Source organism: Mastacembelus armatus, chromosome 23 (assembly GCF_900324485.2).
Source record: "Mastacembelus armatus chromosome 23, fMasArm1.2, whole genome shotgun sequence".
Classification (NCBI taxonomy): Eukaryota; Metazoa; Chordata; class Actinopteri; order Synbranchiformes; family Mastacembelidae; genus Mastacembelus; species Mastacembelus armatus.
Genome location: NC_046655.1, coordinates 16,070,369 through 16,084,200, shown reverse-complemented (window position 1 = coordinate 16,084,200; position 13,832 = coordinate 16,070,369). Strand labels below are relative to the sequence as shown.

The 13,832-nt window shown below is 43.2% G+C and overlaps 1 protein-coding gene and 1 long non-coding RNA gene across 5 annotated transcripts in view; one reads left to right on the top strand and one right to left on the bottom strand.

Annotated features, from left to right (window-relative positions):
* ptpro (protein tyrosine phosphatase receptor type O) overlaps positions 1 to 13,832 on the top strand; it is a 32,326-nt gene that overhangs the window by 15,762 nt on the left and 2,732 nt on the right. Inside the window, exons 18-28 of one of the 4 annotated variants that reach the window (XM_026326950.2) lie at positions 686 to 754; positions 2,789 to 2,872; positions 5,514 to 5,549; positions 6,055 to 6,136; positions 6,655 to 6,745; positions 6,966 to 7,042; positions 7,270 to 7,404; positions 7,982 to 8,104; positions 8,433 to 8,587; positions 9,083 to 9,218; positions 12,981 to 13,104. In XM_026326950.2, the coding sequence (XP_026182735.1) occupies positions 686 to 754; positions 2,789 to 2,872; positions 5,514 to 5,549; positions 6,055 to 6,136; positions 6,655 to 6,745; positions 6,966 to 7,042; positions 7,270 to 7,404; positions 7,982 to 8,104; positions 8,433 to 8,587; positions 9,083 to 9,218; positions 12,981 to 13,085 (1,093 nt within the window). In that variant the 3' untranslated portion in view covers positions 13,086 to 13,104. The remainder of the gene's footprint in view (positions 1 to 685; positions 755 to 2,788; positions 2,873 to 5,513; positions 5,550 to 6,054; positions 6,137 to 6,654; positions 6,746 to 6,965; positions 7,043 to 7,269; positions 7,405 to 7,981; positions 8,105 to 8,432; positions 8,588 to 9,082; positions 9,219 to 12,980; positions 13,105 to 13,832) is intronic. The other 3 variants (XM_026326951.2, XM_026326952.2, XM_026326953.2) reach the window with 3 other exon arrangements.
* On the bottom strand, positions 9,107 to 13,637 carry LOC113142129 (uncharacterized). Its single transcript, XR_003296914.2, has 3 exons — positions 13,239 to 13,637; positions 12,954 to 13,060; positions 9,107 to 9,241 (listed from the first exon to the last, which is right to left on the bottom strand). It is a non-coding gene; the product is annotated as an uncharacterized LOC113142129 (long non-coding RNA).

Below are 13,832 nucleotides of genomic sequence, written 5' to 3'. Positions count from 1 at the left end.
AGATAAAATAAAACAAATAAAAACATCCTGCAGAAATTTTTTTTTAACAATGATGTTTTCAGGTGGACATTGATGCACATTCAGTTTCGTGATGTTTTCAGAGCAGTTCTGAGCTTTGTGGTTTTGTTTTGCAGTTATCGCTCACCGCTATAATCATTTGACGTTTTATGCTCAGAAGCAGTAATTAGGACATAAACAGCTTCCTGTTGTCGTGAGGAAAACCACAACAAAAACCTCAGTGTGTTTCCTGACTTTCTGTTGTCCCCAAATCAAACCAGTTGTATTGATGAATGATGGTGCGTTTATCGTTTCATCACGTCACACACACATTTTAATATCAAATACAAATCAATGCTCCGTAAGGCCGAAGAATGAAAGAGTCAAAGTTTTGCTTTTGTGTCCAAAAACTGTAAAACAAACAAAAAAACAAAACTGAGGCTAAATTGAGTTTTAGTCTTGAAGGTTTTGTGTGTGAATCATAATGTTGCTGTATGTCTCTTCCTTTCTTCATTAGTATTTTTATTGTTGTAATTGCCACCCAGCAGTTTTATGACGACTGAAGGTTTCATCCTTTGCAGCTCGCTTCCTCTTTTTACCGATTAATCATCAGAGATTAGTGACTTCCCCAAACTGCTCTGGTTTCTGTGTCCACACGTGTGATGTTTGTTGGTGTTTTCTGTTTCAGGGAATGTGGTGCAGAGACTTTTGTCAATTTCGCTTCATTTGAAAGAGACGGGAAACTTCCCTACAACTGGTGAGTTCTCTCCCTGCTCATTGTCTCATCCTCAAATCACAATCAAATGTTTAAGCGACACCATAAAGTTCCATTGAAATGAAGGAGGCACGTCACAGTCCTGAGCGGATGTTTTTTAGCAGATTTGGAGATCTGGTTGGGCTCAGCAGTCACACATGCTCAGTTTGGATGTCAAAGCTGCAAACACCCACAAAAGACCCAATCAGAGGCAGATTAGCGGCCTGGCGGGGGATTGAGGAGGCAGATTAGGGAGGCGAAGATGCAGCTAAAGATTTTCGTTTGTCTGTGGAGCTTTAGGCAGCACGAGGAGACGACGGCAATGAAGACGATGATAAGCTCAGCCCCCCCCACCTGCTTTGTTTGGACCAGCTTAGATGGGGTGTTTGTTGATGATGAAAGCTCAGGATTTTCCTTAATCTCAGATTAAAGGGACACAATGTTGTTTTTAGTCAGTTGTGTTAAACTGTACAAAACAAGAAAAGACAATTCAGTAATTTTTTTCTTGAAGATTAGACTTTCTTCAGTGGAAGAGGCAAAAACATCTCCCCAAACGATAATGTGGCTGACAGTCTGACTTGTCGTTATTCTGACAAACTTTTGAAGATTTGTGATTAATATAACAGCTGAAAGACGGTCAGTTAAGGCAGAACCTTGGCTTCCATCTGCTGTTTGACCATTTGACCTTCCATCACTAAATGCACACGTTGTTCTTAATGTGACGGTGGAGTTGTCTTTATGCTTCGACTGTGCATGTCTTCAGACCTCACTGTTTGATGTTACAGCATTGTGGGTGTGACGAGAGAAGGTGACGTCACCGCTGATGCAGATAAACATTGAAAAATTCACTGTTGTCTTCTGAAAATAAAATAGATGTGACCTTTCAGTTCAGTTACAATGTGTTGATGCACTGGTGCTGAAATTCTACATAGCGACAAAATTTAAAAAACGGACAGTGTAAACGATTTCTTAGCGAATCAAATATTGATTTGTGAAAATAAATGTTTGATGTGTAATTTTCAGGACAAGACAGAGACAATTGTTCGCCCAAAATATTTTTACTATTATGACTCATGAAAAGAGTAAAACCAGCAGTGTTTACAAATGTTGTGCCTCAGGGATCAGTGCCGGGTGTTTCTATTTTTCTCCAGCTATAACTAAGCTTCAGTTCAGTCGACAGTGTTTAGCTGTTTATTTCTATGCAGATGATCCAGTTATTTAAACCTAAATGAGGCAACACAACTTTACCAGTCTCTCCTGAACTTTCTTCCTCGTCCCAGTTCCCCACGTTTATATAACGTCATTTGTCTTTTACAGTTTTGCAAGATAAAGATAAACATTTTCATACCTGACTGAGATAAACGCCACTGTACAAGAACTTGGTGTAAAAATAGTTGAAAGTGATAAAAGTATTTATATCAGCGACTGTACTAGACTTTTTGATTTAGTTTTATTTATTCATTTATTTTTGACATATTTCAGTCTGGACCAAAAACACTGGACGTTTTAACTTTTCCCACTTCATTTTCGGGCTCGTATAAAAGACCCTCAGTGTGACGGAAAAACAACGATGAGTTTTTAAATGTGTCTGCATCAGTGGGGTCATGACCTGAGCAACACGAGTGTTAATGAGATCAGCAGGTTCATAAAGGTGGCCGTCACGTGGTTTGACATCGCCACCGAGTTACAAACCGTGGACTGTTTATACACGAGGAGAGTCCTGGCTGAGTATTGCATTGTGGGACAGGACGAGCGGACGCAGTGATGTCACAGACTCAGACTGGGGGTTGTTTAAATGAGACAGAGTGGCCATTGACGTCCGGCAGCAAACAGACTCCTGTTGTCCTCCAGAGAGACAACGGGACACTTTCTGAACGGCTGCATGATGCATTAACTCAGTGTTCAGCACTAATGTGAAGCTCTCAACGCTCTGTGCCTCTTTACTAATGGAGCACCATGTTCTGTCGCCCCCTGGTGTCTGTTTTCTTTTTCTTGTTTGTGTTTTTATTTTTATTTTTTTATTTGAACCCCCTTCAGGCGAAGAAGCCTCTTTGCCTTCCTTACCCTACTGCCATCCTGCCTTTGGACTGACTATCTTTTGGCTTTTTATATTAATCCTTGGTAAGTAAGCACTTGCTGGCCAAAAACACTGCACTTCAAGGGGCATGTCTTAGCAGAGCCACAGGCCACAGTATTGCCCAGAGGCATCGTTTACTCTCTATTTGTACCAAAGAGGAATCGCTAATCATGTCTGGACCCGCAATTCAAGTCTGGTGCTATTCTATATTTTTCCTGTTGTCAACAAATCTCATGTGAAGACCGTGATGCAGCTTTGATAAACGATGTGTGGACCTCAGGGATTGATTCTGGTGCCTTTCTTTTCTCCGTTGTCATACTTTCACTAACTGGTAAAGATAAACCTATGTGCCACCAAAGGCAACCTGTGCTTTACAAGGATATATCATTATATTTGTCCTGAGAGTTTTCATTTTAACCCAACAGTATGAAGAGACCAACACCAACAAAGAGCTGGTTATGTGTTGGACCTTAAGGTTCAGTTATGGCCTCCATTGTTATCCTCATTTCCAGGCATTCTCTTAATAAATAGAAGAAACATAGTTATTCATACCTATGCAGATGATATACAGTTGTGTATTTCAGCACTAGCAATACTAGTTGTCTTGTTGCCCTTTAAGAATAACAGATCATTTTAATTGTATTATTTATATTTATTTGCACAGTTTTATTAAGTACCATGAAAAGAAAAGAACCAATAGTGTGTTCACAGCTGCAGTGTTCTTCAGGGCATAAAGGGAACACAAGCGTTTTCTGATCTGCCCCCTCTATTATTAAGGTTTGGTCAGTTAGAGAAACATTGTGGTTTGGTTTGAATTAACCAACTTCACTAAGGTTGGGAGAATTTGTTGTCCTAGTTTGTTAAAGTTAGGCACTACCCGTGGAAACGGGCCCCCCGACCCCCTCCCTCGGTGGACTGAATAACGTCACACTGTCATAATTACTATGACCAATAAAAGGTGTTTCCTCCTGTTGTCATTGGTTCCTTGCTGAAGCTTCTGATGCTGTCACTTTTCTTGCGGTGGCAGTCTCACCATGACTGACCGCTGTAAACTTGTGGCGTCAGCTGCAGAGGCTCAGTGTGGCCTGTAATGTCCTGCAATGGTTCTCTGGCTGTCTTCCTAGTCACTTTGTCACTCATAGAGGAAGTAACACTGGGTTTCCACAAGGCACAGGTTTAGGGCCCTTGCAGTTGATGTGTTGCTAACCCTCCCCTTGAGTGTATTTGTGGTGGGACGGTGGCGCATGGAGGAGTCACAGTGAACTTATTCATCACTGGTGGGTTTCAATGGAGCTTTGTGGCCCAGAGGAAGAAGATAAATACACACAGGACTTGTTCATTGGATGCATTCATTGTTTTGTTGAATGTGCACATGTGATTTGTTGACAAGAAGAATACCACTGAATATAACCAGACACAAATTTAAAGCCCAGTTTGAATCATGGTGAAGACAGGAGGTCGGCAGAAGATTTTTCTGACATGTTGAACTTTGTCTTGCGATGCTGTGTCTGTGGTTGAACTCTGAGTCACACCGACTGTTTCTACTAACTGGTGGATGCAGCATGATGCTAAATGTTGATGCTAAATGTTGATGCTAACTCAGGCTTTGCTCCATGTGTGGTGTCTGCATGCCATCTCTGTTTTCTGTCTTGCTGTGAGTGTCACTGTAGCAGTCAGTGTTAGTTCTGCTTGTAGTCACTGTATGTCAGACTGTAGACTCAGCCTGCTAATGGTTTAAGCTCACTGATTGTATTGTAGCGCCCCCGAATGCTCACCCTCTCTCCCATCTGATGTTTGGAAACTCGGCTGTGGGGTTTCAGAACATCAGCAGTGTGATGGGGCGCTGCACAATCAGGGTGAATCTGCAAAGGTCCAGGTTTGACTCCACAATAGAAACGTAGCAGCATGATGTTTGTAGAAAAGTGTCTCTAAATGTAGAAGCTGCATGTCTGCACAGTGCAGGAAACACTTTAAACAAGTCACTGTGGGTAAGGGTTTATTCTGCTGCGGTGGCTTTACTTTAACTGGGTTAGACCGATAGAGAAGTTCCACCCTGGCCTTTTATGGAGGTCTACAGCTGCCAATATTAAAATCAAATGATTTCAGATTCAGCTTCACCTTGTGAATCTCTCCAGCTCAGTTTTATTTAAAATTAGAACTAACGAAAAAAGACAAATATGAGAAATGGGAAATAGAAATCTCTAAATGTAATTCTCTCTTTTTAAGTTCCTCAGCTACTGTAACACCAGATGTTCCTCTTGGAGATGAATGAAGTACTAAATAAAATGATCTAGCAGTCTATCTACTTTACTCCATCAGGTTTTTGGACTTTTTCATGTCCATTTTAAAATTGAGACTGAGCTCACTGAAAATGTTCATGTATATAATTTAATAGCAGCTGTAGACATACATAGATTTAATTCAATCTGATATGAAAACCTGAAATAACAAAAGTTAATATTTTCTTTTTATTGCACCATTGTCTTAGACTTTACAACGTTTTAGTGATTAATACATGGTGCAGATTAAAATAGTGATTTCATTTTCTGATTATCACTAAAATCTTTAAAAACTCACATCGGTCGAGCCCTGATATCTGCAGAAATGAAAGTGTCATGTAAACTAGTTGGATTTTAGATGATGTCAGAAATCATCATGAGGAACTTTACATTTTGTATTTTTTAGGAGCAAGACAGCTTTAAAGAAACGGAAGCTAACAAGGTAACAAGACTAAACAACACGTAGCTCTCAGTCTGTGGGCTTCATCATTGATCCGTGTGTGCGTGTGTGTGTGCGTGCGTGTGTGTGTGTGTGCGTGTGTGTGTGTGTGTGCTAACACCAGCCGTCAGCCAGAAAAGAGCAGATTAACGTGAAAGTGAAGTGACACAGGAGGAAACATGGACGCAGATTTGACAATAATATTCCAAAATCTCCCTTACGGCTCTTTTTGGAAATGTTCAAGTGTTGAAAATGCCTTTATAATTTTTTAACGGACTCCACTGAGTTAACATTTTTGCATGCGGATGTTAGCTTCGTCTTCCTCAGTCTTTTTCACAAACACTCAAAAACAGGAAAAGGCTAAAGGACAGTCTGCCTGTTGGATACACCGTCAATAATAAAACTATCAGATCGTCGATGGTGCCACACTGAGACTGGAAAACATGTTACAGTGCTCTCCTGTTGTATTTGTATATTATTTTTAATGATGTTGTCTTGATGATTTCAGCCCGGTGCAGCTGGATGACTTTGAGGCCTACTTTAAAGATATGAGCAAAGACTCAGCCTACAAGTTCTCCCTGCAGTTTGAGGTACAGACACATGCAACACTTAGACATCGTCACATCACTGTTATTATTTTCATCCAAAAGTAACTGGGCATATCATGTATGTGATGATTGCAGGAGAATTAGCTTGAAACAGATTTTTATGTGCAGCCTGTTGGTAGGTCACAATTACTCAACACACAAACACAGTAAAGACTCTTTTAATTTCCTTTAACGTTTTGAGAAACGAGACAGTCACACAGATAGAATGTCACAATACAGACAACGATTTATTTCTGCATCTTGATTATAGTTTTGATCAAATAAAGCCATCACTATAATAAAGTGATGCCTTGTGGTCTGTGGTGTAAAATATGCCTGTATGTGCTGGAGTACATGGAAGAATTATATACTGGTGCAGTATTAAAAAGAAAAATACTCTGACTGCCAGGTGTACGAGCTATAACTATCCAAATTCTTGCTTGTATTTGTACCAGAACAATCACGGACACCAAGTGTCAGAGTTTATCCACCTCTGCTCTAAAGCGTTTCCTGTGTTTCAGGAGCTGAAGAGTGTCGGCCTGGATCTTTCCCATGATGCAGCTGACCTGCCAGTCAACCGGCCCAAGAACAGATACACCAACATCCTGCCCTGTGAGTCGCACTGACACACACTTTGTCAGGACTTTACATCTCTGCACGCTGAAGATTTGCTCTGAGCTCTGTCATCATGCAGACGTTCACATGAGTGTGGAAACAGGTGTTGCTATAAGTCCTGCTGTTTCCTGCTCAAAGTGTGGGAAAGGTGTGAGCAGCCTGGTGATGGGCTGCAGCTGTTACGTTATTAAAACGTCTGTTAAAATCTCCTCTCTAGACGACTTCAGTCGGGTGAAGCTGATCTCAATGCATAACGACGAAGGCTCCGACTACATCAACGCCAACTACATCCCTGTGAGCAGGTTTTTCTTACATCACTGTTCAAATGTGCAAAGATAATGAATAAATGGATTATTATTAGATTATTGTCCAGATTCAGAGACTGTAAACTAGATTGAACCATTTCAACAAGCTGCTGCCTTTATGTCTGGACATCAGATCCATGTCGTTAGTGAATGTGTATATATAATATGTATATTTGTTGTAGAACTGACTCTTTAGTGTTTCTGGTTGACACTCAGGGCTACAAACATGCAAAAGAGTACATCGCCACCCAGGGCCCGCTGCCTGAAACTCGGAATGATTTCTGGAAGATGGTGCTGCAGCAGAAGTCTCCCATCGTCGTCATGCTCACACAGTGCAACGAGCGGCGGAGGGTGAGTTTTCTCTGTGTCTGTGGCTCTGAGGAGTTTCCCCTCGTTCACTCAGAGCTGGTTCCAGGAACAGTCACTTAGTTTATTCTCACTGCACAGCAGCTGTTTTATGTAGGTGTGGACCCACCTTACAGCCGTTACAGGCCGTTAAAAAATTCACTGTCCTTGTTCCATATGGGAAAAGTTATGAAAGTACGTAAACAAAAAAATCTGTTCATGAAAAATATATTTAAGACTCGACTTTTTATTCAGCATTCATTTTTGTTGCTTATTAATTATATTATTTTACTTATTTACTTTTCCCCATACAAATTAATTACCCTATTTACTATTAATTAATATAATTTAAATAATATTAAATTTAATAACTTTAAATCAGAATAATTGCTGTGACAATTGAATGTGTCCTTGGGGATTAATAAAGTACTTCTTCTTATTTTAGTTAATTCCAGTAAAGTCGTTCTGTATAATGTATGTAATGCAGAAGAGCATGTATTAAATGTTTCTGACACTAGGGGGCAGAAATGACTCACCGTAGCTTTGACTTTTCTGACAGCTCAGGTGTTTTCTCTGTGCGCAGGTGAAGTGCGATCACTACTGGCCGTTCACAGACGAGCCCGTGATGTACGGAGAGATCAGCGTGGAGATGCTCTCTGAAATTGAGTGTCCGGAGTGGATCATCAGGAAGTTCAGACTGGGATATGTGAGTATGAGTTTGTCAAGCTGAGGCTCCGGGTCCAACATGAGGTCAATTTTGGGCCTAAAACTGTTGGAGCAGCTGCAGTTTCTCTAATGGCCACTAGACGCTGCTCCCAGACACATCAGCCGGTGAAGCTAATTGTAAAAATACTGGGAAAGAGAGATTCTGAGATTTCTAACAATCTTTTAGCTCCTGATTGTCATTACAAGAAAATGACAAGGCTGCAGTTCTGCTTAACGGCCACTAGATGCTGCTGCAGGAAACATGTACTGTAAAGGACGTCAATGAGGAAGAAGTCAGTTTGACTCTGTGCTGCTGTCGCCCCCTGCAGGCTGACGAGACTCAGGACATCGTCCATCTGAACTACACCTCCTGGCCGGATCACGGCGTGCCCACTGTCAACGCCATCGAGAGTATCCTGCAGTTCGTCCACATTGTCCGTCAGCAGGCCAACAGGACCAAAGACCCCATCATCGTTCACTGCAGGTCAGAACCAGGTCTTTGGGGAGCCTCTGAGATTAGCATTAGACTTTGGTTTTAATTAGAGATGAGCAGGTCACTGACATTTCAGTGTGTAGAAATCAGCCTGTCAGTTCTCTTTAGTCAAAACAATCATTTGTTACAAGTGAATCCTCCTTTTGTTGAGGCTTTTTACTCTTAAACTCTGAACCCATTTTCTCTGGCGAATCAACTGCAATAGCAGCAGGAGCTCAGTTTATGACATGAAGTCATCTGAATGCTTTTCTCCTCTTATGTTATAGTGGACGTCTCTGTAGAACATGAATCTGTGGTTTTAGTTTCTCATGAATGACTAAAACTCTTCACCTTCTGGTTGTTAATTAGATTTTTATTTAGTCACAGAGCAGGAAGTCCCATCAACCAGACACAGCCATAAAATACAACAGGAAAGATGATGTAATGTCCATTATGTCGGATGTTTTCTGTGCGGTTCTGATGACCCTGTCTGTGTCCGGGTTTCAGTGCTGGAGTCGGCAGGACGGGGACCTTCATCGCTCTGGATCGTCTGATGCAGCACATTAGAGAGCACGAGTTCGCCGACATCCTGGGCATGGTGTCTGAAATGCGATCACACCGTCTGTCCATGGTCCAGACTGAGGTGAGGACTCTTTACTGCCTTTTCTGTTGAGAGCAGAGAGTGTTAGTTAGTGGCTGTTTAGTGTAGTTACTGGCTGTTTTACCTCTGATTGCACTTGTTAGTGTGCGGCTTCTCTGATTGGCCGATTCATGTGAGGGACATTTCGTAGTGTCTTCATAACTGCCTTAGGTCCCTGGCATGAATCGGCCAATCAGAGAAGCCGCACGCTAACAAGTACAATCAGACATAAAACAGCCACTAAGGAGACAAGTCACCTGTTTTGTGTCTCCTTAGTGGCTGTTTCCTGTCAGTGTCTGGCTTCTCTTCTGTGTCTTTATAGTTGTTGCATCTCACGTGTGCTTGTGTCCTGAGAGTCTGTTTGTAGTCAGTTGCTACTTTGTGTCTCTTGGCGATTGTTTTGCATCCAGGAAGTGGTCGGTTTGAGTCCCGTCAGTGGTTTGTGTTTTGTTGTAGTCAGAGTCTTGATTCTCTCTGCAGTCGATTTGTGTCCTGTTTGTGTTCGGGTCATTGCTTGGTGGATGTTTTCCATCAGGTCTGTCTCTGTAGTCGTTACTGTAGTTACCGATGTTCAAAACAACCACCAAGCAACAAGATCAACAACAGGAGCAAAACAAAATGACCAGAGAAACAACCAGTCACAAGACTCAAACAGAGACTCCTAAGAGAGACCACTGACAACTACAGACAAAATGACAACTAATGAATACAAACCAACCACTAAGATGAAGGTCACCCATTTTTCTTCTTCTTCTGTCTTCTCCTACGCTGAACAGCCACTTACATGCTAAAACAGCGGTCTGTATTTCCGGTCCTCCAAGGGCCAGGACGTGCTGATTACCTGGACCAAGTGTGTTCAGCCAATCAGAAGCTGAAAGGGCAGGGATAGTTGGAAAACATGCAGGACTGTGACCGTTAGCATGTAAGTGGCTGTTCAGTGTAGGAGAAGACAGAAGAAGAAGAAAAATGGGTGACCTTCATCTTAGTGGTTGGTTTGTATTCATTAGTTGTCATTTTGTCTGTAGTTGTCAGTGGTCTCTCTTAGGAGTCTCTGTTTGAGTCTTGTGACTGGTTGTTTCTCTGGTCATTTTGTTTTGCTCCTGTTGTTGATCTTGTTGCTTGGTGGTTGTTTTGAACATCGGTAACTACAGTAACGACTACAGAGACAGACCTGATGGAAAACATCCACCAAGCAATGACCCGAACACAAACAGGACACAAATCGACTGCAGAGAGAATCAAGACTCCGACTACAACAAACCACTGACAGGACTCAAACCGACCACTTCCTGGATGCAAAACAATCGCCAAGAGACACAAAGTAGCAACAACTATAAAGACACAGAAGAGAAGCCAGACACTGACAGGAAACAACAGGAAACAACCACTAAGGAGACACAAAACAGGTGACTTGTCTCCTTAGTGGCTGTTTTACCTCTGATTGGCCGATTCATGGGAGGGACCTAAGGCAGTTATGAACACACTACGAAATGTCCCTCACATGAATCGGCCAATCAGAGGTAAAACAGCCACTGACTAAACCAGTAACTACACTAAACAACCACTGACCACAGGCAAAATTACCGCAAAGTAAAAACCTTCAGTCAGGGATGCACAGGTCTGAAACAAAAACAGCCACTGACTACAGACTAAACAGCCACTGACCAAACAACCACTGACCACAGGCAAAACAGCCACTGACTACAGGCTAAACAGCCACTGACCACAGGCTAAACAGCCACTGACTACAGGCTAAACAACCATTGACTACAGACTAAACAGCCACTGACCACAGGCAAAACAGCCAGTAACTACACTAAACAACCACTGACCACAGACTAAACAGCCACTGACCACAGGCAAAACAACCACTGACCACAGGCTAAACGACCACTGACTACAGACTAAACAGCCACTGACTACAGGCTAAACGACCACTGACTACAGGCTAAACGGCCACTGACCACAGGCTAAACGGCCACTGACCACAGGCTAAACGGCCACTGACCACAGGCTAAACGGCCACTGACCACAGGCTAAACGGCCACTGACTACAGACTAAACAGCCACTGACTACAGGCTAAACGACCACTGACTACAGACTAAACGGCCACTGACTACAGGCTAAACGACCACTGACTACAGGCTAAACGGCCACTGACTACAGGCTAAACGGCCACTGACCACAGGCTAAACGACCACTGACTACAGGCAAAACAGCCAGTAACTACACTAAACCATTGACTACAGACTATACAGCCACTGACTACAGGCAAAACAGCCAGTAACTACAGGCTAAACGGCCACTGACCACAGGCTAAACGGCCACTGACCACAGGCTAAACTACCACTGACCACAGGCTAAACAGCCACTGACCACAGGCTAAACAGCCACTGACTACAGGCTAAACAACCATTGACTACAGACTAAACAGCCACTGACCACAGGCAAAACAGCCAGTAACTACACTAAACAACCACTGACCACAGACTAAACAGCCACTGACCACAGGCTAAACAGCCACTGACTACAGGCAAAACAGCCAGTAACTACACTAAACTACCACTGACCACAGGCTAAACAGCCACTGACCACAGGCTAAACAGCCACTGACTACAGGCTAAACAACCACTGACTACAGACTAAACAGCCACTGACCACAGGCTAAACAGCCACTGACCACAGGCTAAACAGCCACTGACCACAGGCAAAACAGCCAGTAACTACACTAAACAGCCACTGACCACAGACTAAACAGCCACTGACTACAGGCTAAACAGCCACTGACTACAGGCTAAACAACCATTGACTACAGACTAAACAGCCACTGACCACAGGCAAAACAGCCAGTAACTACACTAAACAACCACTGACCACAGACTAAACAGCCACTGACCACAGGCTAAACATCCACTGACCACAGGCAAAACAACCACTGACTACAGGCTAAACGACCACTGACTACAGACTAAACAGCCACTGACTACAGGCTAAACAGCCACTGACTACAGGCTAAACGGCCACTGACTACAGGCTAAACGGCCACTGACCACAGGCTAAACGACCACTGACCACAGGCTAAACAGCCACTGACTACAGGCAAAACAGCCAGTAACTACACTAAACTACCACTGACCACAGACTAAACAGCCACTGACCACAGGCTAAACGACCACTGACCACAGGCTAAACGACCACTGACCACAGGCTAAACGACCACTGACCACAGGCAACACGACCACTGACCACAGGCTAAACAGCCACTGACCACAGGCTAAACGACCACTGACCACAGGCTAAACAGCCACTGACCACAGGCTAAACTACCACTGACCACAGACTAAACAGCCACTGACCACAGACTAAACAGCCACTGACCACAGGCTAAACGACCACTGACCACAGGCTAAACGGCCACTGACCACAGGCTAAACGGCCACTGACCACAGGCTAAACGGCCACTGACCACAGGCAAAACGGCCAGTAACCACAGGCTAAACGGCCACTGACTACAGGCTAAACGACCACTGACTACAGACTAAACAGCCACTGACTACAGGCTAAACAGCCACTGACTACAGACTAAACCACTGACTACAGACTAAACGACCACTGACTACAGGCAAAACAGCCAGTAACTACATAAACAGCCAGTAACTACACCTTAGAAAACAACAAAATTACCACGAAGTAAAAACCTTCAGGCAGGGACACACAGGTCTGAAACAAAAACTCACCATTTTGCGGCTGTTTCTCCTGTGCAGGAGCAGTACGTGTTCATCCATCAGTGCGTCCTGTTGATGTGGCAGAAGAAGAAGCAGCAGTCCATGACCTCCGATGTTATCTACGAGAACGCCAGCAAGACATAATGATGAGACTCCTCCAGATGTGCGTGAAACCAACAGCACACAAATAAACGATTACCTGCAGTAATCCGAAGTCTTGTTGAGTAAAGGTCCAAATAAAGAAACCCTGCTGTGGAAAAACCAAAACAGAGACTGAAAACTAAAAGAACCGTTTACCTTAGGGGCCACACTCATGGTCTGGGTGGTGTGGAAGGACCTGAAGTGGTCTGGAGAGAAACAGCAAAGAAACTGGTGTTTTTAGACCTGTCCCCATTAGAGTCTGTTACAGCCCATTTACCGCCTGCTGACATACTGACTGTACATTAGAGACATCAGTGAGGTTATAAAGTCTTTACAGCTCTGTAGTGTCTCACTGCTACTATTACTAACAATCGTGCATCTTGTTTAAAGGGACTCTTGAAATATTCACTGGGCGAAATATGTCAAATAAAAAGCTAAATAATTATTTACTGATTTCTGGTGGCGCTGCCTGCAGACGTTTGTTTACTGGTTGAATCTGCAGCTGACTAAATATTTAAATGTGTCCACTTTTCTCTAAAATTCAAACCAAACTCCTCAGTTCCCTCCTTATCAATACACCTGTAAAATATTTTACCTTGAATTGCTGAACCTTCTGACTCTCTGAGCTCGCTGCCAAAACTGATCACGTGACACCTGCTCGCTTCTGATTGGCTGTCAGGATGGCGACAGATCCAGCTGTGTGGGACCTGCAGAGAAAAAAAAACAGACATCACATTAGATGCTCCAGAT